The sequence below is a fragment of the Triticum dicoccoides genome, chromosome 4A (genome assembly GCF_002162155.2).
Source record: "Triticum dicoccoides isolate Atlit2015 ecotype Zavitan chromosome 4A, WEW_v2.0, whole genome shotgun sequence".
Taxonomy (NCBI): domain Eukaryota; kingdom Viridiplantae; phylum Streptophyta; class Magnoliopsida; order Poales; family Poaceae; genus Triticum; species Triticum dicoccoides.
Genome location: NC_041386.1, coordinates 613,717,468 through 613,744,343, shown reverse-complemented (window position 1 = coordinate 613,744,343; position 26,876 = coordinate 613,717,468). Strand labels below are relative to the sequence as shown.

At 47.6% G+C, this 26,876-nt stretch overlaps 2 protein-coding genes and 2 pseudogenes across 2 annotated transcripts in view; all 4 read left to right on the top strand.

The window, feature by feature from the left end:
* Positions 1–8,667, top strand: part of LOC119283821 (pentatricopeptide repeat-containing protein At2g35030, mitochondrial-like) — a 36,261-nt gene extending 27,594 nt beyond the window's left edge. The window contains exons 4-5 of the mRNA XM_037563213.1: positions 7,443–8,363; positions 8,474–8,667. Of these exons, the coding sequence (XP_037419110.1) occupies positions 7,443–8,363; positions 8,474–8,667 (1,115 nt within the window). The remainder of the gene's footprint in view (positions 1–7,442; positions 8,364–8,473) is intronic.
* Positions 8,668–16,934: 8,267 nt separating this feature from the next.
* Positions 16,935–19,920, top strand: LOC119287344 (annotated as a pseudogene).
* A 164-nt stretch (positions 19,921–20,084) lies between these two features.
* On the top strand, positions 20,085–22,733 carry LOC119287345 (pantoate--beta-alanine ligase-like). Its single transcript, XM_037566880.1, has 4 exons — positions 20,085–20,779; positions 21,040–21,153; positions 21,569–21,703; positions 22,342–22,733. The coding sequence occupies exons 1-4, from the start codon at positions 20,198–20,200 to the stop codon at positions 22,462–22,464; spliced, it is 954 nt and encodes a 317-aa protein (XP_037422777.1). The 5' UTR covers positions 20,085–20,197; the 3' UTR covers positions 22,465–22,733.
* Positions 22,734–22,996: 263 nt separating this feature from the next.
* On the top strand, positions 22,997–24,287 carry LOC119289383 (annotated as a pseudogene).
* The last annotated feature ends 2,589 nt before the right edge of the window (positions 24,288–26,876 follow it).

Sequence of the window (26,876 nt, the reverse complement as noted above, 5' to 3'; positions counted from 1 at the left end):
AAGAGATAATTACCGCTATGAGTGTGTATTTATAGGCACAGGGGCGGCACTGTGCTATTACACAGGTGCCCCTGGCGATTCGCATCTGAGGAACACGTGGCTTGTATGCGGAATTTTGGGGTTTGTTCCACGTCCCACGCACGCCTGGATTGTCGGGTGGTCGTTCCTACTTCTCCGGATTTCATGTGGAGGAATGAGCATTGAAAACGGACTTAATGGTTGTCTCTGTATCTTCTGCTGACAAGGACACAGTGAAGACATTCGACAGTTTCAATAGAATGCATATGACTTGGAGAGATAGAGTTTGAGATAGAAAGCATAAAGAAGTTGCGGTCCGATCACATTCACTTAGTTCAAAAGATTCAACACGAAGACATAGCTATAAGTGAATGCTGTAGAGGACAGAACACTAGCATATATATATGTATATATCTATAATCAACATAGTGAAGATAATCATGAAAATATGTTGAGTTCGAAGCCAAACCAAATGTGAAGACACTGCAAGGTAACGCCATGAGTGAAACACTTCAAAATAGAATGTTTGGTGGTGACGTTACCCACCGTATAGGAAGTATTAGACCCAGACACGGCGCTCAATTATCGTGGCGCTCCGAAGTCAAATTCCACATTAATGTATTCACACTTAGAATGTATGTCTTCATTGATTGAAGATATACTTCACTTCGTGTGTTGCACATCTAAGTCATCAATATGCATAAGGGTTAGGATGTGTGCCTGATCACAGGACATTTGAGGATTCCAGGATATTTAGCTCACACCGTAACTTGCAAAACCTCTTCTCATCCAAGGGCTTGGTGAAGATATCTGCCAATTGCTCTTCAGTGTTGACGTGTATGATATCAATGTCTTCCTTCACAACATGATCTCTGAGAAAGAGATGACGAATTTCAATGTGCTTTGTCTTCGAGTGCTGAACTGGGTTGTTAGCAATCTTGATGGCGCTTTCGTTGTCGCAGTAGAGTGGCACTTGCTTCAGATGGATGCCATAGTCCTTGAGTGTTTGCTTCATCCACAGAAGCTGAGCGCAGCAAGATCCAGCAGCAATGTATTCAGATTCAGCAGTGGAGAGAGATACACAGTTCTGCTTCTTTGAAGACCAACATACAAGTGATCGTCCCAGAAAGTGACATGTGCCTGATGTAGACTTGCGATCAACTTTGTCACCGGCATAATCAGCATCCGAGAATCCAACCAGATCAAACTCTGAGCCCTTTGGATACCATAATCCTAGAGTTGGGGTGTGAGCCAAATATCGAAGAATTCGCTTCACAGCTAAGTGATGCGACTCCTTTGGTGCCGCTTGAAATCGAGCACACATGCAAACACTAAGCATAATATCTGGCTTAGATGCACATAGATAAAGTAAAGAACCAATTATGGAGCGTTATACCTTTTGATCGAACTCTTTACCATTGTCGTCAGGACCCAGATGATGTTTGGCTGGCATTGGTGTTGTGAAGCCTTTGCAGTCTTGCATACCGAACTTCTTCAGGCAATCTTTGAGATACTTCTCTTGAGATATGAAGATGTCATTGCGTTGTTGCCGTATTTGAAGACCAAGGAAGAACTTCAGCTCCCCCATCATGGACATCTGATATTGCTCTTGCATCATATATCCAAACTCTTCACTGTACTTCTGATTGGTGCAGCCGAAGATAATGTCATCCACATATATTTGGCACACAAACAGTTCACCATCATATGTCTTCGTGAAAAGAGTGGGATCTAGGGAACCAGGTATGAAGCCTTTGCTCTTCAGGAAGCATTTGAGTGTGTCATACCAGGCCCGAGGGGCTTGTTTGAGGCCATACAGTGCCTTGTTGAGCTTGTATACCATGTCAGGATGTTTTAAATTTTCAAAGCCAGGTGGTTGTGCAACATACACTTCTTCTTCAATCTTGCCATTGAGAAAGGCACTCTTCACATCCATTTGATATAGAAGTATGTTATGATGATTTGCATAGGCCAGCAGTATGCGTATGGCTTCAAGTCTAGCCACAGGAGCAAATGTTTCATCGAAGTCAATGCCTTCCACTTGAGTATATCCTTGAGCAACGAGACGAGCTTTGTTTCTGACAACTTGACCATGCTCATCTTGCTTGTTGCGGTATATCCATTTGGTGCCTATTATGTTGTGCTTCCGTGGATCAGGACGCTTAACCAGTTCCCATACATTATTCAGCTCAAACTGTTGAAGCTCTTCTTGCATAGCTTGAATCCATTCAGGTTCCATGAAGGCTTCTTCAACTTTCTTGGGTTCTGATATTGAGACGAATGCGAAGTGCCCACAGAAATTTGCTAGCTGAGTTGCCCTTGAACGAGTGAGTGGACCAGGTGCATTTATGCTATCAATTATTCTTTCAATCTGCACTTCATTGGCAACGTGAGGATGTACAGGGCGAAGACTTTGCTCTTGCTGTTCATTGTCATTGTTTGAAGGAATGTCTTCAGGCTGAGCATTGTCTTCATGTTGATCAGGTGCTGAAATGATAAGTTCTTCTTCAGGATGAGCTTCAGAAGGTATAATTTCTCCAGTTCCCATTAGCTTGATTGATTCACTGGATGGAACTTCATCTAGCACACTTGGCAGCTGCTCTCTTTGTGAGCCGTTGGTCTCATCGAACCGCACATCCACTGTTTCAATCACTTTGTAATGAAAGAGACTGAAGACTCTGTAGGAGTGCGAATCCTTTCCATATCCAAGCATAAAACCCTCATGGGCTTTTGGTGCAAATTTTGAGGTGTGATGTGGGTCCTTGATCCAGCACCTTGCGCTAAATACTCTGAAGTAACCGACATTTGGCTTCTTACTAGTAAGGAGCTCATAAGATGTCTTGTTCAGTAGCTTGTGAAGATAAACACGATTGATTGTATGGCACGCAGTATCAATGGCTTCGGGCCAGAATTTTCTTGGGGTCTTGTATTCATCTAGCATCGTTCTGGCCATCTCAATTAGTGTTCTATTCTTGCGTTCGACGACACCATTCTGCTCTGGCGTGTACGGGGCAGAGAATTCATGTGTGATGCTCAAGGTATCAAGATATGTATCAAGGCCAGTGTTCTTGAATTTAGTGCCATTGTCACTTCTGATGTGCTTTATCTTGGCGCCAAAATTGTTCATAGCTCGATTGGCGAAGCGTCTGAAGACATCCTGCACTTCAGTCTTGTAAAGGATTATGTGCACCCAAGTATATCTAGAATAATCATCAACAATAACGAAGCCATAGAGGCAAGCAGTAGTAGTTAGAGTTGAGTAATGAGTGGGACCGAAAAGATCCATGTGAAGCAGTTCGAAGGGTTGAGTACTAATCATGATTGTCTTCGAGGGATGTTTGGCCCTCGTCATCTTCCCTGCTTCACAGGCACCGCATAAGTGGTCTTTCTTGAACTTGACGCCCTCGATGCCTATGACATGCTTCTTCTTCGAAAAGGGTGTGGAGGTTCCTCATGCCAGCATGTCCAAGCATTCGATGCTAGAGCCAGCATTCTGAAGCCTTTGCTAGAAGACATACTGCAAGCTGTGGCCCTGCTGAGAAATCTACCACATACAAATCATCTTTTCGATACCCTTCAAACACTAGAGACTTGTCAGATTCCATTAGTACAAGGCAACGATATTTTCCAAACATTACGATCATGTTCAAATTGCAAAGCATTGAGACAGACATTAAGTTGAAGCCAAGGGACTCAACAAGCATGACTTTATCCATGTGTTGATCCCTTGAGATTGCAATTCTACCTAGACCCAATACCTTACTTTTACCAGTGTCAGCAAATGTGATGTGGCTCTTGTCAGATGGACGTAAGGTTGAGTCCATAAGAAGACTTCTTTTGCCAGTCATGTGATTTGTACACCCACTATCAATAATCCATTCTAAAGACGTTGGTGTCGTACCCTACAGTGCAGTTAGGGGGATAGGCTTCACCAAGAGCATTGTGAAGCAAAAACATTTGACGAACCAGTGGGTTATGAAAGCTTAGATCCATGTTAGGACTAATAGGGAGAGTAGCAAGCGATTCAGGTACGAAGTACATAGTAAGACCATTTGGGCATTTGATCTTGCGCCCTACAAGATGTTTAAGGTCTCCAGCAATAGCGTCAGACGATTTTGGTTTTCTGCTGGAGACCTTTCCCTGCAAAAGAGAGTTAAGCCTTCTTAACCACCCACATATTCAAGGGTGGCTTAGAAGCAATAAGTTTAAGTGCAGCATCTGAGAATTTTGGCTTTGAAGCCTTAGAAACAGTCTTGCAGGTGGACAATAGTACTCATAAGAATAAGCAGAATAGTTCTTGGTCTTATGAACATGGCGGTTTGATGAACCGCTCTCATATTCATATGCCTGAGTATGGTTTCCCTGCAAAACATTTGCGTTAGTGCGACTTAGGTGAGTCCTCTGTTTGTATGAAGCCTTTGGACCGTATGAAGCCTTTGGTCTGAGGTTTGTCTTCTTCAAGTGAGGTGTCATGAAGACATTCACAGGAAGATTTTCCAGACACCTTTTCGGAACCCAGATCTTCTTCATAGGCGGTCCATTCCTGCAGTTAGTACCAATGTACCTGGCAAACACTTCACCATTCTGATTCTTAAACAGTACATAGTTTGCATCAAAGGATTCATTAATGATAATGGGGTTAGCACAAGTGAAGCCAGTTAGATTGGATGGATCTGCTGAAGGTTCCTTTGCAGCAACCCACATGGTTTTGGGGTACTGCTCAGGTTTCCAGTAAGAGCCATCTGCATTCATTTTCCTTACGAACCCTACACCCTCTTTCCTAGGGTTTCGATTCAGAATCTGCTTTTTCAGGACATCACATAGCGTCTGATGCCCTTTAAGGCTTTTGTACATCCCTGTTTCAAGAAATGTCTTCAACCTAGCATTCTCATCAGCAATAGCGGTGGTATCCTCAACAGAGGGGTTAGTTACCGCATCAACAGTTGAAGATATTGCAACAGCAGTAGCAGTAGAACATTCAGCAACAGAAGTAGCATTATCACGCTCAATGCATTTAAGACATGGTGGTTCAAATCCTTCCTGAGCGGGACTGATCTGTTTGGCGCGAAGTGACTCGTTTTTCGTTTGAAGATCTTCATGAACCGCTCTCAATTTCTCAAGATCTTGCTTCCTTTGAAGATAATCATAGGAAAGCTTTTCATGAGTTGTTGAGAGAGTTTCATGACGACTTCCAAGTTCCTGATACTTAACGTGAAGATTTTTTATGTCTTCAATTAAGGATTCAGATCGAGTCATTTCAGCACCCAACAGATCATCGCTTCTGTCTAACAGTTTTTGAATATGTTCCATAGCTTTCTGTTGTTCAGTTGCAATTTTAGCAAGTGTTTTGTAGCTAGGTTTTGAACCACAATCAGAGTCATCGTCACTAGATGTTTGATAGTGAGTAGTGCGTGTGTTTATCTTGGCACCGCGTGCCATGAAGCAGTAGGTAGAGGCGGAGTAGTCCTTGTCATTTGCATCGGTGTCGGTGATGAAGTCATTGTCTTCAGTGTTGAAGATGGACTTGGCAACGTATGCTGTAGCCAGACTTGCGACGCCTGAGTCAGATTCCTCCTCAGACTCCACCTCCGCCTCCTCTGAAGCAGACTCCTCCTCTGAATCTATTTCCTTGCCAACAAACGCACGTGCCTTGCCAAATGAGCTCTTCTTGTGTGATGAAGACTTTGAGGAAGACTTGGAAGAAGACTTTGAGTATTTCTTCTTCTTCTTCTTGTCGTCAGAGTCATATTCCTTGCTCTTCTTCTTCTTTTTGTTCTCATTGTCCCACTGTGGACACTCAGAGATGAAGTGGCCAAGTTTCTTGCACTTATGACATGTTTTCTTCTTGTAGTCATGAGCAGGAGCTTCATCATTCCTTGAACTTGATCGGGAAGACTTTCTGAAGCCTTTCTTCTTGGTGAATTTTTGGAACTTCTTGACAAGCATAGCAAGTTCCCTTCCAATGTCTTCAGGGTCATCAGAACTGCTGTCAGATTCTTCTTCAGATGAGGAGACAGCTTTTGCCTTCAAGGCACGAGTTCGCCCATAATTTGGACCGTAGATCTCTCTTTCTCCGAAAGCTGAAACTCATGTGTGTTGAGCCTCTCAAGTATGTCAGACGGATCGAGTGTCTTGAAGTCAGGACGTTCTTGAATCATTAGGGCCAGGATGTCAAACGAACTATCAAGTGATCTCAGAAGCATCTTGACGACTTCGTGTTTGGTAATCTCAGTGGCGCCGAGGGCTTGAAGCTCATTTGTGATGTCAGTGAGTCGGTCAAATGTGTGCTGGACATTCTCATTGTCATTTCGCTTGAAGCGGTTGAAGAGGTTGCGAAGGACACTGATTCTCTGATCTCTCTGGGGATGCCTTCATTGACCTTGGAGAGCCAGTCCCAGACCAGCTTGGATGTCTTCAAAGCACTTACACGGCCATACTGTCCTTTGGTCAGATGACCACAGATGATATTCTTGGCAGTAGAGTCCAGTTGAACGAATTTCTTGACATCAGCAGCAGTGACACCTTCTCCAGCCTTGGGAACGCCGTTCTCGACGACATACCATAGGTCGACGTCAATGGCTTCAAGATGCATACGCATCTTATTCTTTCAGTAGGGATATTCAGTTCCATCAAAGACGGGGCAGGCAGCGGAGACTTTGATTATCCCTGCAGTCGACATAACTAAAACTCCAGGTGGTTAAACCGAATCACACAGAACAAGGGAGCACCTTGCTCTGATACCAATTGAAAGTGCGTTATATCGACTAGAGGGGGGTGAATAGGCGATTTTTATGAAAGTCTTCAGAACGTGGAAGTTATGAAGACAAACAGCAGAGATATGCCTATTACTATGCAGCGGAAGGTAGACTACACTAAGCAAGCCATGGTCAAGTATCAACAGAGTGAAAGCACAGTGACAAATAGCTGCAGTGTAATAAGGATCAGGTAGGAAGATATTATGAAGCCAAACAGATCATACACTCACGTTGTGAAGACAAAAGATAAAACAGACATGCAATGACTTCACAATGAGTAATCAGTAAGTAAAAGGAAGTGAAGATGAAACCAGTGACTCGTTGAAGACAATGATGTGTTGGACCAGTTCCAGTTGCTGTGACAACTGTACGTCTGGTTGGAGCGGCTAGGTATTTAAACCTTAGGACACACAGTTCCGGACACCCAGTCCTGAACACGCAGCTCAGGACACCCAGTCGTCACCGTATTCTCCTTGAGCTAAGGTCACATAGACCTCGCCCAATCACTCTAGTAAGTCTTCAAGGTAGACTCCCAAACCTTCACAGACTTCGTTCACCGGCAATCCACAATGTCTCTTGGATGCTCAGAACGCGACGCCTAACCGGCTGGAGGATGCACAGTCCTCAAGTGTAATAAGTCTTCAGATCACACAGACAAGAAGACTTAAGGGATGCTGAGGGAGGCAAGGGAGGTGTTCGACCGGATGCCGGAGAGGAATGTGGTCATCTGGACGGTCATGGTGAAGGCCTACACCGACCACGGTCATCTTCAGGAGGTCGTGGAGCTGTTCGACAGGATGCCCCAGAGGAACCCGTATTCTTGGAGCGCCATGATCTCCGGTTTCCTCCGTGCTGGGAAAGTGGACGAGGCGGTTCGGCTGTTCGAGAGGATGCCGGATAGGAACGTGGTTTCTTGGACCACAATGGTCACTGGCTTGGCACAGAACGGCCGCGTTTCGATGGCGAGAGAGTTCTTCGACAGAATGCCCAGAAACAAGGACATTGCAGCGTGGAATGCGATGATCACTGCTTATGCCAACGCTGGCCAGATGAACAAGGCTCAGAGATTGTTCGATTCTATGCCCGCAAAGGACCTGGTGAGCTGGAGTGCCATAATCCATGGCTATGCCAAAAACAAGCACAAGGGCAAAGTCATGCGTTTATTTCTTCTCATGCTCCGGTCAGCAGTATCCCCTGACGGAACTACATTGATCAGTGTCTTGGTTGCATCCGAGAGCACAGTTGAAGTTGGGCAAATCCATGGCTTCGCTACCACACGAGGTCTCCTGTCAGACACCTCCTTAGGAAACGCTCTGCTCACCATGTATTCAAGGAGCGGTGACCTGCACTCTGCCTGGCAAGTTTTCAACATGTTACAAGAGAAGGATCCCGTCACATGGACATCGATGATGCGGGCCTTCGCCAACCATGGCCGTGCCTCCTACGCGCTACAGGCCTGTGCTCAGATGTTGCAACATGGATACAAGCCCAGCTCGACCACCTTCACCGCCGCGTTATCAGCCTGCAGCCACGCCAGTGTCGTCGACAAAGGCCGTGCCTCCAGGGCGCATTGCCGCGTAAGCGTCCAAGGTGGGACGCTTTATGAACAATGGTGGGGGAAGCTCTTCCAAAGTCTGACGGTCCCTCTGGTTCGGGTTTGGGAGGCTACTACACGGTTCTGGTGAGTGTGTTTGCGTCAGGTGGGATGTGGGAGGAGATGGCAGGGGCGTATAAGGCCATGAAGGGGAGCCAGGTGTGGAGGACACCCGGGGTTAGCCAGATAATGGTGGATGCAAAGGACCCGCATGTTCTTCTCAAGGATCAGATGCATCCGCGGTGGGAAGCGATGTACGAGATGCTGGACGACACGCTTGTCCCCCAGATGATGAAGTAGGATTGTAACAGTGTGAGCTGGTTGATGCAGTTGCAAACTTGCATCAGCTGATTGATCTATTTGATTTTTTAGGGTAATCGGATCTCTTTGATGTCAAGCTTATTTCGTCCTACACACAATGCTTTGACACGCAGTACAGATGTATGAGATGCTGGACGACACGCTTGTCCCTCCGGTGAAGGTGAATTTAACAAAATACCATATTCTACTTTCCTTACCCCACCGGTTCCTAAATACAAATCCTTTTAGAGATTTCTATATGGACTACATACAGATGTATATAGACGTAGTTTATAGTGCAGATTCACTCATTTTGCTTTGTATGTAGTCCATTTTGGAATCTCTAAAAAGACTTATATTTGGGAACGGAGGAAGTAGAAAAGAGGAACACCACCCTGTGTTCATGAGTTTCTTTAGCTATTGAACTCCTGAACCTCAAGAAATCTGGAACTGTCTTCCAGAATTTGTTGATGGCTATCTCTAGTGGTACTGGATCTCTGCTGTCTTGCATATTGACTGATGGGGTGCATGCCATGAAACTTGCTGATGGTAAGGAGTTTCTCGACACTCCTAAAAATATATACACCCATCTGTAGTCCTCCTCTTGTCCATTTGGGGAGGCATGCTTGGTGCTGGAAACACTTTTGGTGAATGGAGGTGCTGGAGATCTCTGCTGTGCTTTGTGCTGCCTTCACAGTTGTTTGTTGTGCGAGAGCCGGCGCTGCTGGAGCGGGCCTCCTCGCTGTGCAGCCCGCAACCTCCACCCGCTGTATCTCCTCCTAAGAACCTGCGAGCTCGCCGGAAGACGATGGTTGGGCTGAAGATCTGCAACAGCTCTGGGGGCATCTCGCTTCAGCGTGTGCGGCGCCCGTCCATCCGTCCCGAGGCCGTACCAGCGGCTAAAATGGCCGAACGGCTGGTATGCCGGAGTCTGGGCATCACCAGAGATGGAGAAGATGTTACTGAAGCCACCCTTGCTGCTTTCTCGCTGAAATTCAAAGAGCAACTGACCCCAGAGATAATTGTGGCCATGCGTGATTTCTTCCAGCTGGACAATGGCGCTGTCAACGCAGTGGAAGACGCCCTCATTGGGCATGGAGGAGAGTCGACAATGGAACCTACCGCTGCTGGTACGGGCGAGCAAGAAGCTACAGTTTGAAGAAAATTGCTTGTAGTGCCGCTGTAGGGTCGTCTAGTTATCCCATGTTAGTGCTTTTAGATTGCATTTCCTGTAAGGGGTCCTTGCCGTGTGTGGCATGAAACTTGCTACTTGTTATCAGTACTGGCTTTATGCCTTGCCTTAGTTGCTTCAACCCCAAGTTGTATTCTGCCATCAGATTGTATCCTGAGAATCTCTATGTTTCCCATGCATGAGCAACCTATCGACACTCTGAGTTGGAACGTGAGAGGGCTAAATTGCCCAGACCGCAGGGCTACTGTTAAGGCAACAATCGAGGGCACCTCATGTCACCTTGTCTGCCTCCAAGAAACAAAGCTCAGCTCCATCGACATGTTCATTGCGGCTTCCATTGGCGGAAATAGGCTTCGTGGCTTCGCACAGCGGCCAGCTGAGGGGACCCGTGGCGGCATCCTCCTGCTTTGGGATCAAGGCCTCCTGAAGGTCTCTGACATTGCCACATCTTCTTATTGTCTGTCGGCCACGGTACGCATCTGGGATACTGGAGCTACATTCAAAACCACTTCGATGTATGGTCCCACCGACTCGGCGTGCAAGGATGCCTTTTTTGCGGAGCTCCTCAGCCACAAGCCGCTGCCGGGAGTCGCCTGATTGGCCTCAGGCGACTTCAATCAAATTTATCGTGCTAGGGACAAAAATAAGAGAAACATGAACACAAGTAGGATCAACCGCTTCCGTGCGACGCTGCAGTCTTGTGAGCTTAAGGAAATCCATCTTCAAAACAGGCGCTTCACCTGGAGTAACGAGCGATCCAATCCAACCCTGTGCAAGCTAGACTCCTTCTTCTGCAATGCAGAGTGGGACACCACATACAACACCCACGTTCTCCACACACTTTCATCCTCCTTGTCGGACCACTGTCCGCTGCTCCTGGCAGATGACAAAGGACCCAGACGTCCCCGCTCCTTCAAATTTGAAAACATTTGGGTCTCCTTGCCTGGGTTCACTGAGGTGATCCAAACGGCCTGGAACGAGCACGTGCCCCACTTGGAGCCCTATCAAGTCCTTCATCATAAGCTCAGAAAAACCTCCCTCCGCCTTTTGGAATGGAGTAGAAAAATGTTCTCGAAGGCCAACGTCCAACTCTATGCGGCTCTGTTGGTCATCCTTCGGTTGGACATTGCTCAAGAGACGCGTCTCCTCTCCCCTGCCGAGTCCGACCTTCGGGCTAGACTTAAACGGTGAGTTATTAGCCTGGCGGTCCTTCAGAGAGCTAGGAAGAGCCAGTGTGCGAGGGTGGCCAACCTCAAAGAAGGGGATGGGAACACAAATTTTTTCCATCGCCGTGTCAATGCCAGAAGAAAAAACCATATTCACTGCATCAAACAGGCTCACGGTTGGGTGACTGAGCATGGGCAGAAGGAGAAGATCATCCACGACCACTTCTCCGAGGTCATGGGGCGGATTGGAACCAACAGTAACATAGACTTTAACTGGGATGAGCTTGACATCCAGCATCACAACCTCCACGCTCTTGGCGTTGTCATCACCGAGGACGAGGTCTGGGCTGCTATCAAAGAAATGCCCAACGACAAAGCTCCCGGCCCGGACGGCTTCACCGGCATTTTCTTCAAGAAATGTTGGGACCTCATCAAGGTGGACTTCATGTGAGTCATCCACTGCTTTGACTCCCTGCGCACGGACAACTACAATGGCTAAACTCTGCCAATGTGGTCTTATTGCCCAAGAAGGACGGCGCTGAGGGGATCTCCGACTATAGGCCTATCAGTCTTATCCATGCCGTTGCCAGAATCATCGCCAAGGTGCTGTCCATTCGCCTAGCGCCGCTCATGGATGCTCTGGTTTCCAATGCGCAGAGTGCATTTATCAAGAAGAGAAGCATTCATGATAATTTCATGTATGTTCGCAACTTCGCTCGTCGGCTGCACAAGTGCAAGACTCCAGCTCTATTATTCAAGCTGGACATCAAAAAGGCTTTTGACTCAGTCCGATGGGAGTATGTCTTGGATCTCATGCAACGCATGGGGTTCCCTGATAAATTCAGAAATTGGATTGCGGCATTGCTTTCCTCCTCGTCCTCGCGCTTCCTCCTCAACGGCCTGCCTGGCCCCCCCATCAGGCATGGACGTGGTTTTCGCCAAGGAGACCCCATCTCGCCTCTGCTCTTTGTGCTCGCAATTGACCCGTTGCACACGATCCTCGACTTGGCTACGCGCAAGGGAATCATTCATAAGATTCGTGGCCGAGGTACAATGGTCAGAACCTCCCTCTATGCGGATGACGCTGCCGTGTTCATGGCGCCAATTAAGAGTGATATTGACAACCTTGCAACCATCTTAAAAGGCTTTGGAGACGTCACGGGCCTTTGCACCAACTTCCACAAAAGCTCTGTCGTTCCCATTCGATGCGCCAACCTTGATCTTGTGAGCATTCTCAGCAGCATCCCGGCGACCATGGCGTTTTTCCCTATCAAATACTTGGGCCTCCCGCTATCGGTTTGGAGACTGAAGAAAGTTGACTTCCAATACCTCCAGGACAAGGCAGCTGGAAAATTGGTCACCTGGGATGGGCAGAACATCACCACCATTGGGCGCACGGCCCTTGTTCACTCTGTCATCACCTCTCAGGCTGTGTACTCCATCACACCACTCATTGTCCCGCATGGTTCCCTTGACAACCTCAACAAGATTGAGCTAGCTTTTCTTTGGTCCGGCTCTGACAAGACCACCGGTGCCAAATGTAAAGTCAACTGGGACATGGTCTGCCGCCCCACCAGCTATGGGGGTTTGGGTGTTCTTAACACCGACAATTTTGCTCGTGCTTTGAGGCTCAGATGGCTTTGGTTTGAATGGAAAGAGCCGTCCAAGCTCTGGGTCGGCCTGGGCAACCCTTGCACTGAGGAGGACCGTGATTTTTTCTACGCCTCCACTTCCATCATCGTGGGCAATGGGGCCAAAACGCCTTTTTAGGACTCCCCCTGGCTGCTTGGCCGCAAGCCGAAGGACATTGCACCTCTCGTCTTTGAGGCCTCGAGGAGAAAGAACTGGAAGGTGCGAGAGGCTATTACAGAGAATGCTTGGATGCTTACGATCAGACGAGACATCACTATCACTGGCCAGCATGTGCGGGAATTTTTCACTCTTTGGATGCTCATCCATGACATACACCTCGACATCCACTCTGAGGATGACATCATTTGGAAGCACTCTTTGGATGGCTCATATTCGGCGTCCACTGCATACAAGGCACAATTTCTGGGTTTGACGCTTTCCCCCATGGACTCCATGGTCTGGAAAATGTGGGCGCCCCCTAAGGTCAAATTCTTCTCCTGGCTGGCCTTACAAGATCGGATTTGGACCGCCGACAGGCTAGAGCGACATGGCTGGGACAACTGCGGTCTTTGCCCGCTCTGTAAGCAGGTGCAGGAGTCGGGCGCCCACCTATTCGCTAAATGCCGCTTCACCTTAAGGCTTTGGCAGATGCTCATTGACAAGTATGGGCTTGCGCATCTGGACCCTTCTGACTGGCACCTTGAGGATTCCCTCCTCTCTTGGTGGGACAAACGCACCAATTCGAGCATTCCGGATCGTCGAGCCATGGCCTCCCTTACCATGCTCGTATCCTGGACAATTTGGAATGAAAGGAACGCTAGAGTCTTCCGCCACAAAGAGACGCCACCGCCAATCCTTCTCAAGCTTATTATAGATGAGGCCAACCTATGGGTTACTACAAGGGCTAAACAATTAGGGAAAATTGTATTGCGCGAGTAATTGTCATGCCGTACTTCGGCCTTGTGTAACTCTACAAAACTCTATTCTCCTCTACTTTAATAGATGAGGCAAATCTTTTGCCTCCGTTTCGAAAAAAAATTAAGAAAGTCTATCTCATTATCCACACACACCCTAACTATTTACCTTTTCTCATCGGAGAGGTTTAGGGTTGCTTATCAAGGAGAGATAGAGCCACTAACATGTAGGTCCAAGAGTGGGAACCACCAGTGAAGAAGACTCGCATGGGCAACGAGAATAAGATTCAAAATGTGTAATTGGCTCTGTCCAATCAATGGAGTTAAAAAGAAGGCACTCAAACCTCTCTATCAGTTACTGTTGTATGTAATTTCACTAGTATTTGTGATGTGGTGTTCACAGCAAAAGGAAGAGTAAGAAGAAATCAGTGAAAGATGGCCGATTGGCAATAGAAGAAGTTGCTGCTGCTCACTGTGGCAACACTGCAAGCCATCCCAGTGCCTGTGACTAGAAGGTAAAAAAATATAAATCGCCACCATTTTACTCCATTGAATCTTATTTTTAATCTTCCTAAGTAATCCAAGTGTTTATATTTGCAGGCAAATGGCTTTGGCAATTCAAGAAGGGCAAAGTATCCGGTGAAAACTGAAATTCAGGGCAAATCAGAAAGCTTCCACCGTGGCCCATTAGATGGATATACTGGACGGCAGAGATCAAAAGTGGAATTACCAGCAAGCCACTTAAAATTCTGTTCACATACCCCCTTATCTTAGCATGGGCGACTCGGCGCCCGCAGCAGCTGCTCCCGATGTGACGGTGATTTGGTGGCCGCGACGGAGGTTCAGCGGCCGTCGTGCTGCTGTCATGCGACGGTGATTCGCGGTCGGGGTGCTGCTCATCGCACCTGTAGTCTGAATTTTGAAGCTCCGTCTGAATGTCGCAACTTTTTTCTGCTTTGAAGCTTGAGGCAGGCAACCGAAGCTTTGATTTTGTAGTCTCATTTCGTTTCTCATGCAGGCAGCCTGTAATCTTTGGATCTATGATCCTGAGAAACATTTGAAATGTTATCAAGCAAATCAGTGCATGGATTTTTGTATTCTCTTTATCTTGACTCGGCGATGTGATTCAGTTGCATAAATCCGACGAGCTGAGCTATTTCCCTCTACTGAAAGTGATGTGTCACGGGGCATGTTTGCTTGCATACTTTTGCTGGGCTGATTTTTTTTACATCCTTGATTGGACAGAATAGTACAGTAGGTATTTGGAAGCTCTGTCCAACATTATGTTTGCCGAGCTGGACTAGTGAGCTCTTTTCTTTTCCTCTGAAGAAGTCACAGCCACTCAATGTGAATCATCTTGTATCCTTGAAAGCTGCCTCTGTTGTACAGAATCTAGGCAAAGCTTTGTTCTACTCCCTCCGTTCCTAAATATTTGTCTTTTAGGGATTTCAAATGGTATATAGACATATTTTAGAGTATAGATTCATTTATTTTGCTCCGTATGTAGTCAGTTGTTGAAATCTCTAGAAAAATAAATATTTAAAAACTAGAAAGACAAATATTTAGGAACGGAGGGAGTAGTACTGAACATGCAATTCTGAAAAATGTTACAGCGAGACCTTGCTCTTCGTGAGTTCACACGGCCACCCTCGCTAGGTTCTAGAGCCACATTATATGCATTATTATTTTTAATTTATTTGTTGGATTTTTTCTCTCCTAATATTTGGTTTCATTCAGGGAAAACTTGTGAAGGAGCAGCTACATAAAGCTCGGCTTGGAATGTGTTGTATCACACCACCAGAAACTAAATCAATGCTTCCTTATGTCCACATAAGCGCCTGCTTAATTGAGTATTCCCTCCGTCTGGAAAAGCTTGTCCCTCAAATGGATGTATCTAGTACCAAGATACATCTACTTGAAAGACAAGTTTGAGACAAACTTTTTCGAACGGAAGAAGTACCAGGTATCCTGTAGGAGGCAAATATTGTGTAGCACGAAGCTTCTTTCCCTCTGTTGCACAAACATGTGAATCTTGAAGAAAGAATTCCTTATTTAATACTATCTTAAATTTCGTTTCCTTATTTGACACTGAAAAACTTTTTCTTCCCTATTTAACAGCGAGTCTAAATTTTATGCCTTTTATAACACTTTTGTCCATTTTAAGTCTAAATAAGACCGGAAAAGACTCTTTTGTCCTTCATGTGATATGTGTGTGCGTGGGGCAGTAGCACACACGCAACATCAGTGCGAGGGAGTAGCACACACATAGCAACACACACGCATGTGCACGCACACAACAACACACACGCACGCAGGGGCGAAGCCAGCAATGTGGCAAGATTTGGTGCCCGCCATACCTAATATTTGGTGCACATACTTAGTTGTATGATATACTAGCTAGCATACTCCTGTATAGACGTGTTTGGTTTTAGCTTAGCCGTGCGTCCGTGCCGGCCCTGCTGGTCTGATTGCTGATAGATAATGGATAATGGCTAATGGGCCGTGCTCCTTGGTCAGCATGTGCCTTCAGTGCACTCCACACGTTTCTCCTTTAAAAAGAGTACACGCAGTTTGATCGTATTTGTTGAACACAAAGTTATATGTACTATTCTAGCGAGCTCTTGCACAGTTATATTATATGTGATTTTGCCCTTCATAAACTCTGCCACACATGAAAAATATTTCTGTCCTCGTCACTGCATGCTCGTATCACACACACACGCACGCAGCACGGATGCACACAACACATATGCACGCAACAGCATGCGCGTGCGCACACACACATGCACGTACACACCCACTAGCAAACACACACGTACACATGCAGTAGCAAACACACACGCACACACACAGACACTCAGCAGTAGCACGCACCTACGCGCGCGCACACGCAACAACACACACACGCGCACACAAACATACCACTTGAAGGCAAAGAGGTCTTTTCAGGTGTTATTTTGGCTCAAAATGAAATGAAGTGTTATAAAAGGCATAAAATTTAGACTCGTTGTTAGATAGGGAAGAAATTATTTCTGGATGTCAAATAGGGCATAAAATTTAGGCACGGTGTTAAATAAGGAATTCTCTCAATCTTGAATGTCCTAGGAAGCCAATATGGCGGCAGATTTGTTGGCTAGTAAGCCGGAGGACTCACGAAGGGTTCTCTGCCGGTCCGATGTTTTATCAAACGATGTAACCCTGTTTACACATGAATATAACAAACCGCCACGATGGCATTTCCCTAGAAAGAAAAAAACACATGTGAATTTTTCTGAGTAGAGGGCAAACGTGCAGAGATTCAGAAACAACTTCAGACGCCAGATACTGCAGAAATCGAGCCGTTGCCACTCTACCTACTTTTCTCCCGTCGCAACATTCGAAAAAAAAAAAACTTTTCTCCCGTCAGACGGCGGAGCCGAGCATGTCCCGCGCCTTTCCTCGCCGGAGGCGCCAGCGGCTGCTCCTCCGTCCCTCGCTCCACGCCGTCTTTTCCCGCCTCCATGGCGCCTTCGCAAACCGCGCCGATCAGTATCCACGAGCCCCCGCCCGCCGCGACCTCCACACCGCCGATGACCAGGTCCGCGCGGTGCTCGACGAAAGGCCGCGCCGGGACGCCGTGGCCTACGCCGCCACGATCGGCCTCCACCTGAGGTCCCGCGGCCTCCCGCGCGCGCAGGCGCCCGCGTCCGCCCGCGGCCCCCATCCGGACACCGTCACGCTCGACGGGCACCTCAAGGCCGGCCGCGTCAACCGCGCCCGCAGGCTGTTCGACGGAATGGCGGTCAAGAGCGTGGCGGCGTGGACCTCCATGGTATCCGGGTACTGCCGCGCCGGGCGTGTCGACGAGGCGCGCAAGCTGTTCGACGCGATGCCGGCCCGCAACGTCGTCTCCTGGACGGCGATGGCGCAGGGGTACGCGCGCAGCGGGATGCTGAGGGAGGCGAGGGAGCTGTTCGACCAGATGCCGGAGAGGAACGTGGTCACCTGGACGGTCATGGTGAAGGCCTACGCCGACCATGGCGACTTCCAGGAGGCCATGGAGCTGTTCGACAGGATGCCCCAGAGGAACCTGTATTCTTGGAGCGCCATGATCTCCGGTTTCCTCCGTTCTCGGAAAGTGGACGAGGCGGTTCGGCTGTTCGAGAGGATGCCGAGTAGGAACGTGGTTTCTTGGACCACGATGGTCACTGGCTTAGCGCAGAACGGTCGTGTTTCGATGGCGAGAGAGTTCTTTGACAGAATGCCGAGAAACAAGGACATTGCGGCGTGGAATGCGATGGTCACTGCTTATGCCAATGACGGCCAGATGAACGAGGCTCGGAGTTTGTTTGACTCTATGCCCGCAAAGAACCTGGTGAGCTGGAATGCCCTAATCCATGGCTATGCCAAGGACGAGCGTAAGGACGAAATCATTGGTTTATTTCTTCTCATGCTCCGGTCAGCAGTATCTCCTGACATCACCACATTGATCAGTGTCTTGGTTACATCCGACAGCACAGTTGAAGTTGGGCAAATCCATAGCTTCGCTACCACACGAGGTCTCCTGTCAGACACCTCCTTAGGAAATGCTCTGCTCACCATGTACTCAAGGAGTGGGGACCTGCGCTCTGCCTGGCAAGCTTTCAAGATGTTACAAGAGAAGGACTCTATAACATGGACATCGATGATGCAAGCCTTCGCAAACCATGGCCGTGCCTCCTACGCTTTGCAGGCATTTGCTCAGATGCTGCGACATGGATATAAGCCAGCTCGACCACGTTCACCGCTGTGCTGTCAGCCTGCAGCCACGCCGGTCTCGTCGACAAAGGCCGGGCAATCTTCGCATCAGTTCGCCGCTATGGGCTCGAGCCGACAATCGAGCACCACACCTGCCTCATTGACATCCTCGGCCGTGCAGGGCATGTGAGGGAAGCAATGAAGATCGTCGCCGCCATACCATTGGATATGCGCGACGACACTGTCCTGAGGACGCTGCTGGGGGCCTGCATGATGCATAATGAGGTGGATGCAGCAAGGGAAGTGGGGGAGGCTCTTGCCAAGTCTGACGGCCACTCTGGTTCAGATTCAGAGGGCTACTACAAGGTTCTGGTCAATGTGTTTGGGTCAGGTGGGAGGAGATGGCAGGTGTGTGGAAGGCTATGAAGGGGAGCAACGCGAGGAGGACACCCGGGGTTAGCCAGATCGTGGTGGATGCGAGGACCCACATGTTCTTGTCCAGGGATCAGGGTCATCCACAGTGTGCAGAGATATATGAGATGCTGGACGACGCGCTTGTCCCCCAGATGATGCTGGACTGCTGTTCATTACCGCAAGTGCGGCAACATTGAAAGCCAGCCCAGGGCCTGTGACTAGAAGGTAATTTTTACCTTTCTGCTCTACTAAATCTTACTTTTAATCTTCCTAAGAAATACAAGTGTTTATATATGCAGGCAACTAGCTGCAGCATCTCAGAGCCAGGCAGCTGTTTCTCTACAAAGAAATGTAAAGAAAGTGGTGAAAAAGATGGCCCCAAAGAAGATGTTGCCGTTGGGCTGAAGTGTTGTTACATAATCTGCGAAGCACAGAACCAGGTGAGTTTATTATGTAACTAGTCACTCACTTTATGCTTTAGTTAAATGTGGATCTGGATTGTTGAACTATATGATGATGATTATGTGCTGTTTGCTGTCATAGGCAACTACAGTAGTAGTCATCATGTGTGTTCTAGTGATGCTTTTGCTGCAATTTCCTGTCGAATTCGTGCTATTTGGTGCCCCGAAATGAGGCAAGGTTATGCCAATTTCTTGCAGCCAAAATAGCAATGGGATCACTAGTACTAGCAATTAAGGTGTGATAATAACATCAGGGTGGTAATTGGTAAATAACATGTACTGCAGTACTAGGAATTATTCAGCACGAGCCGATGAACATCTTGAATGCCCCCCTTTGCTTGCTGCTGCCCTGGCTAGTTCTCCCCCGACTCGTCGTCGGTGACCTCCTCTTCGTCCTCGGCGTAGCCCCTGGCCACGTACTGGTTTGACGAGGGCCCGCTGGTAGGCCGCGACCTTGTCGGCTCGATCCATGGCTGTGGCGTAGAACTCGCGGTAGTACCTGGGACGCTTGGCCAGCTCGTCGTCGGGGATGGGCATGGGCCTGTAGGGGCTCGCCATCATTTGCTTGATGAGCGCCTGCGGTAGCCTCGTCTTCACCATCTTCTTCCTTTTCTTCTTCCCGGCTCCGGCCGGCTCCGTCGCGGGCTTCGTGCCCGGTGAAAGATCCGTGGCCGCCTTCGCCTCCATCATCTCCTTTTTCCTCCTCAGGATCTCTCCCCCCTCCGACGCCTCCCTCTCGAGGAGAGCGCGGTCACCACCGGCCTCCGGCGCGCTCGCGTGCTCCCGCCTGCTGTTGCGGCGGCGACGGCCCCCCATCGAGCGAGCCGGAACGGAAGCAACGTGACGGTTCGCCAAAACAGGACCCGTCGCTGTCTTGTTTTTGAATAAAAAACGCTTCTTTCGCTCTCGTCTCCCGATTCGATTCCCCCACAAGGCCGCCGCAATCTTGTCATCTTCCCCGTCGCCTCCAAAACTTTGACTTCTTTCTCCGCTCCCCGCTTGGACTCATCTGACGACTGCCCTGCTCCTAATCCCATGGCGGCGGTGGCGGGCGAGCCGGAGGTGATCCGGGACAAGGCGGCGATGCGGGCGTGGTCGCGGCGCCAACGCGCCGAGGGCAAGACGGTGGTGCTCGTGCCCACCATGGGCTTCCTGCACGAGGGCCACCTCTCGCTCGTCTCCGCCGCGGCGGCCGTGCCCGGCCCCGTCGCCGTCGTCGTCTCCATCTACGTCAACCCCAGCCAGTTCGCCCCCACCGAGGACCTCGCCACCTACCCCTCCGACCTCGCCGGCGACCTCCGCAAGCTCGCCTCCACCGGCGCCGTCCACGCCGTCTTCAACCCCCCAGACCTGTACTACCGCGGCGCCGCTGTATCTGGCCGCCCCGCCGAGGCTCCGGGCGGCGCTGCGGCCTCTTCCTGCCTGGAGGCGGGCGGGGACGGGCACGAGACGTGGATCCGGGTGGAGCGGCTGGAGAAGGGGCTGTGTGGGGCCAGCCGGCCAGTGTTCTTCCGTGGGGTGGCCACCGTCGTCGCCAAGCTGTTCAACGTCGTCGAGCCTGACGTCGCCATGTTCGGGAAGAAGGATTATCAGCAATGGCGTCTCATCTGCCGAATGGTGAGTAACAGAATTTGACAATTACTTGGGGAGTTACAGATCCCCTAGATGGACAGTTTTGATAACCTGATAAGTACATTCTTCTGGGCAGTGCATACAAATGTTTTTTTCGGGAGCAGTTTTGCCTCCATTTCAGATGCTCTGACGGATACCATGTCTGCTTCTGTTTTGATGCTTCGGGCCCTCGGTTACATTAATTCTGTTAGCTCAGAGTATTTTCAGTTGCTTCAGTTACAGAGATATGCTCATGCTGTTTTCAGGTTCGCGACCTTGATTTTGCCGTAGAGATAATAGGATCAGAAATAGTGCGAGAAGCAGATGGTCTTGCCATGAGCTCTCGCAACGTCCGCCTATCGCCTGAGGAAAGGGAGAAGGTTCGTCTTCTGCACAAACTGACACTGTTTTTGCACACTTGTATTCTGACTTTTGAAGGGTGCGTTTACAAAAGACAGCAAAATTTTAAATCGAAAGTGCTCTGCACACGATTGACTGCTGGACGATTTGTGCCTGACGGGAGCAGGAGCCACACAGATTAAAAACCCCAGCTGATCCTACGATGTACCTGACTTGTCGTCTGTGGATCGTGCGTCCATACGTCGTGTGTATAGCAGTGCTCATTTTAAATTTCTCACAATGCCTTATCATTTATGATTGTCTTTGTATTATTATTGTTTTGGGTAGTCCACAAAGACAAGATTAAGAAGCTGATACATGTCATGGAACAAACAATTATGATACTCCTACATATGATGAAATATAATCTGTCTTTGATAATTGTTTTTTTTGTAGGCATTATCCATTAGTAGATCACTGGTAAATGCTAGAACTGCTGCGTTGAATAATAGCAACAGTGCTAGCGAACATATAAAGGATCAGATAGTGCAGACGCTGACTGAAGCTGGCGGTCGGGTTGATTATGTTGAGGTAATATTGAAACCTTTTTTATATTCAAGTGTCCTTAGTGTTTTCTGTAAAGCAATTTATCTAGTGATTGAGTTCTGAAATAGACATTATCATAGTGTCAAAAAACGCCTTACATTTTGAGACAGAGGGAGTAGCCTACTGTGATTCACTTACTTTCCTGTTGTAATACTGATGCTGGTTGTGTCCTAGAGAACCTTTGAAATCTCCATGATGTTAGCTTTAGTTTGCATTTTGCAGCATCAGAGATCCTAATATCAGCATAATAATTTATACATTTCTTCTGGAACAATGTACCACTGTTTAGATAAACTGACGAGTTTTGGTTATTTTGAAAACAAATAATGCCATACTGAGCATCTCAAGTACTCCTAACTTTGTATGGTCCCTTTTTGTTGTAACACTGGTGCTGGTTGTTTCCTGGAGAACCTTTGAAATCAATATGGTATACTTGTATAATTTGTAGGACCAGACAGCCCAATTCAGCATAATTAGCTATTTTATTTCTTAGAACAGCATACTGCTGATTTTGATAAAAAGAATAAAACCACGTGGGGCATCTCAGCTTCTCAAGCAACATGTTTATACTGATCATAATAAACTTTTGATTTATATTGAATAAATCTGTGATGCCAACGCAGATTGTGGAGCAGGAAAGTTTGGTACCTGTGGAGACGATCGACCGCCCTGTTGTCATTTGTGTTGCCGCATGGTTTGGAAAGGTTAGATTGATCGACAATATCGAAATTCATATGCAATCCTGAGGATTTTGCTGTCGCCTTGTATACGAATCTCATGAAGTATCACCAATCTGTATTTCTGTCAAAAATAAGAATGATGTTGTACAATGTAAGTCTGTTACAACCACATACAGAGAACTTGAAAAATCTTAGATAAATGTCTAAATTTATTGTTTCAATGATAGATATGTTGCTATGCCAAAAACATATTAAATGTTTGGACCAGCAGAAGGGATTCTAGCTTTATAAATGAATGGAATCCATTGTCAGGATACCCAATTTCCTTTAGAACAGTATTCAAGTGTTGAAGAGGCAGTGATACTCAAGTGTACCGGCATTTATTGTTTGGATGATAAATGTGTTGTTTAAATTGAAGTCACTAATTCCTGCCTTCCTGCTATTCCAAAGAACTATTAAATGTTTGGGCCAACAGAAAGGATTCTAGTCTAGCTTATAAATGGAAGGAACCCATTGGAAGGATACCCAAATCCTCTAGATTAGATCAGTTTCATGTCAATCAATGGCAGCCATCTTCAAGAATACCTGGTATATATATACAAGAACAAGAAGCATAGAGCCGCTAGTATATGCTTGAATTCCTGAGCCACCATGTTCAAGTTACTTGCAGTTCTCCCGGTACTCTTCTTGAGTTTTGCAATGGCATGGACGCAGCCAGCCAATGTGACTGGCATGAGCTTCCAGCTTGTTGCCCTTAGTCGGGTACCTGATGGGGACGCTGGCAATGGCTCTTCCTACACCGTCAAGGACCTGCGCCCGTTGGCCTTGGCGCCGTCTGACTATGTGCATGGCGTGTTCGTGTCGATCGGCACCGGACAAGGCGGCAGGCGGAAGGTCCTTGCGCTTGACACCTCCGCCAGCACGTCATGGGTGATGTGTGAGCCGTGTCGTCCACCGTTGCATCAAGTCGGCAGACTCTTCTCGCCGGCTGCGTCACCCACGTTCCGTGGTGTCCACGGCAATGACCCTGTCTGCGTCCCACCTTACCACCGCCTCCACTCGGCCAACGGGTGCTCTTTTGCCTTCCCTTCCGCCACCGGGTACCTCGCACGCGACACCTTCCACCTGCGTCATAGCGGGCGAAGTGCTGTGAAGTCAATTTCTGGTGTGGCGTTTGGTTGCGCGCACGCCACCACTGGGTTCTACAACAAGGACATCCTCGGCGGGGTGCTCTCCCTCAGCCCCTCGCCACTCCCGTTCCTGACGCAGTTTGGTTCGCGCGCCGGCGGGAGGTTCTCCTATTGCCTCCCCGATCCCACCACCTCGCGCAACCCCGGTGGCTTCATCCAGTTTGGCATAGAAGTCCCAAGCCTGCCGCGGGACGCCCACACGACCACCCTCACCGCGAGTGCTTCGGGCTACCACCTCAGCCTCATCGGCATCAGCCTAGGGAACAAGCGCCTTGACATCGACAGTCATGTCTTCACCAGGCACGGCTGCAGCATCAACCCCGCTGAGACCATCACCAAGATAGTGGAGCCAGCGTACCTTGTCGTGGCGAGAGAGCTGGTGGCACAGATGAATGAGCTAGGATCAAAGCAGGTGAAGGGGCCACCCGGCGGCCCGCTCGTCTTCAACAAGATTTCCAGGACGGTGCGGACGCGGCTCCCCAGCATGGTGTTCCACTTCGCGGATGGCGGTGACATGTGTTCACGGCGGGGAAGCTGTTTCAGGTGATTGGCACGACAGCACGGTTCTTGGTCGAGGGCCATGGGTCCCACCGGACGGTGATCGGCGCTGCGCAGCAGGTGAATGCACGGTTCATCTTCAACGTTGCTGCGGGGAGGCTGACCTTCGCGGAGGAGCTGTGCAGTAGGGATGCAGCGTAGGTCTGTTCATGTTGTATTCTGGAAAATAATTGCCAATTCACATTCATAGAGTCAATGAAAACGACATCTATCAAAAAAAATTCAGAACTTCCAAAATTGGATGAGAAGGGATGCATCTTCCAAAATGCTCCCCACACCCTGTCTGCAGTAATTTCCAAGGTAGTTGAGGTGACAGGGCCAGCTTCTTGCATCCTGCCATACAAACAAAAATGTCGCACTTGACTTGAGACCTGGCTAAGTTGCGTTCAATGATGAATCCTCACACTACGACGGCATTAACCTCCATGGAAATCTTTTTTCATCTCTTCCACTGGAGATGTGTATGTAGTACAGTAGCTTTTACTGGAACGATTGTCTGCTGAAACCTGAAATGAGATCCATGATAATATTTGCTGTCATTGAACCTCGATTGGGACACAGTAACCACTTCTTGCATTAGTTTTCCTAGTATCAAATATGTAGTATTGATTTCGTCTGGTGTGTGGCCGTCTGATACCGGCGTGCTGTCCTATTTAGGCATGCTTATGTTTTTCTTACTTTTGGTTCGTCTTAGTTGATCTGGTCTTTCCTTATTTGTCTGTTGAGATGGTGTGTGAGAAATTGCATGAAGTGTCTTCTTGTTTGGTGATCTTACTGGTCTTTGTAGTTCTTTTGGCATCGGTTTTTACCTGCTTTACTTTGCTGTTTATCGTGCCCAGAGTATTTTTCATGTTAGATCTGAGGGTGCCGAGGGTTTAGTGTTGTGGAGATTCCTAATATGTCTAGAGGCTATCCATATTGATAATCTGTATATGTAATTTGCAAGTGATGTATAATGTATGCTGCATATAAAATTTTCACAAGTAACTGCAATTTCAGGGCAATGCCAAGATTTGTTTTCTCAGAAGAGCATATATTTCTATGATGCATGCACGCTTGTATATGATGTGCTATATGCCGAATTTTCTCCTGTTGCTTGCATACAAACGAAATATGATCCTGTTACTTGCATACAAACGAAATATGATCCTGTTGCTTGCATACAAATGAAATATGATCCTGTTGCCTGGATATATATGATCTCTTTTGACAACATGATCTGCAACTTTGACCACCACACATTGCAGATTTTGAAACAGTACACCATTGGCCTGATACCATTGCTGGTTACTCCCTCTGTTCATTTTTATAAGACGTTTCAGACAGCAGACATTGTACTGTTTTGACTGCTGTCTGAAATGGCTACAGCATCTTATAAAAGTGAGCAAGAGGGAGTAGATGACAACTAGTATGTGAGATATGCAAAGTATAGAAAATAAAGCCCCAAGTTGTCAGTTTTTTATGTGTTATTTTACATGCAAATGAATTGATTATTGCTGGTTTCACTGGCACATATCTGAGCTGACCTACCGCTGTCGCAACCAGCACAGCCGATTGATTGATTGATGATGCCTTTTGTTATTGAATTGCTCATGTTTCCTGGTCTGCTTATGTGTGTTAGAATCCTTTCTTTCACCGTCTCACACTAGGATAGCCCTTCCTGTCATAATTGATAGGGCTTGTGTGCTACGCAATACATGGCAATTAGGTGCTTCACCTCTTAGTTATAGTGAATGCTCTGTTTCCTGTGAGGCTGAGATGTGCACATGAAACTGCACATAGACCACCCTATACTCTATTGCTGGACAATCACTCTTTATACGGCCATTTCGGCTGTTGTTGATATTCTCCTTCCAAATGCTGTTTTTTTCTTTTGCGAGGGCCTTTGAAATGTTCTTTACATGCCTTTGAAATGCTCTGTTGTCTACTAGCAGAGATGAAGACTTTATAAGACCGACATGATAGCTATCATATTGCCATTCAGTATGAAATTACAACCTGTAGGCACCGGCGTGGAATACGTGTAATTACAGTTTTACATGACTGGGGGATTGTTATTGCAGTTCAGTAATATGGTTAGAAAAATCATGCATCAGTATTAAGCAAGTGTGAAGGAGATGTTTATGCAAATCATAAGTTCAAGTACCATAAATCTAATAAGCAACATGTTTATCTCCAGAGCATGTGCAGGAGATCACAGTTTTACAACTGAAATGCATGATGTGTGACTAGCAAGCTATTATGCATGTATTGTATGCTGCCTGTAGAATTTGTGCTCTCACCTGAGCATCTTGGTTGCACTTGTATCTAATATAACGATCTGCATCAAGAGTGCCACTTGTTAGCACAATAGATCTGAACCTGCATATTGTTTGCTCCTGCACTCCTCAAATTGCAAAGTTACTTTCCTCCACACATCTCTTCCGCTAGATAGACTGTTCGTAGCAACTCTTACTGAAAGTATAATTGTCTGCTGAAACCTGGAGTAAAATCCATGAGAACACTCTGCTGTCAGTACTGAACCTCAATTGGGATACTGTAACATCTCCTTGCATTACTTCTCTTATCTATATGTACTATGATCTTGCCTGGTGCACGGCCGTCTGCTACCGGCGCCCCCCACCGGGCATATCTGCTATGATGTCCTATTTATTTAGGCATGCTCGAGTTTGACGGAAGACATACTTGTTTGGTGATCTTACTGCTGTTCATATTTGCTTGGTATTGGTT

Coding starts and splice junctions, on each gene's coding strand:
- LOC119287345 (XM_037566880.1), top strand. CDS start 20,198: ATGGCGGCGGTGGCGGGCGAGCCGGAGGTGATCCGGGACAAGGCGGCG. Junction 20,780..21,039: donor GGCGTCTCATCTGCCGAATG/GTGAGTAACAGA, acceptor TGCTGTTTTCAG/GTTCGCGACCTTGATTTTGC. Junction 21,704..22,341: donor GTCGGGTTGATTATGTTGAG/GTAATATTGAAA, acceptor ATGCCAACGCAG/ATTGTGGAGCAGGAAAGTTT.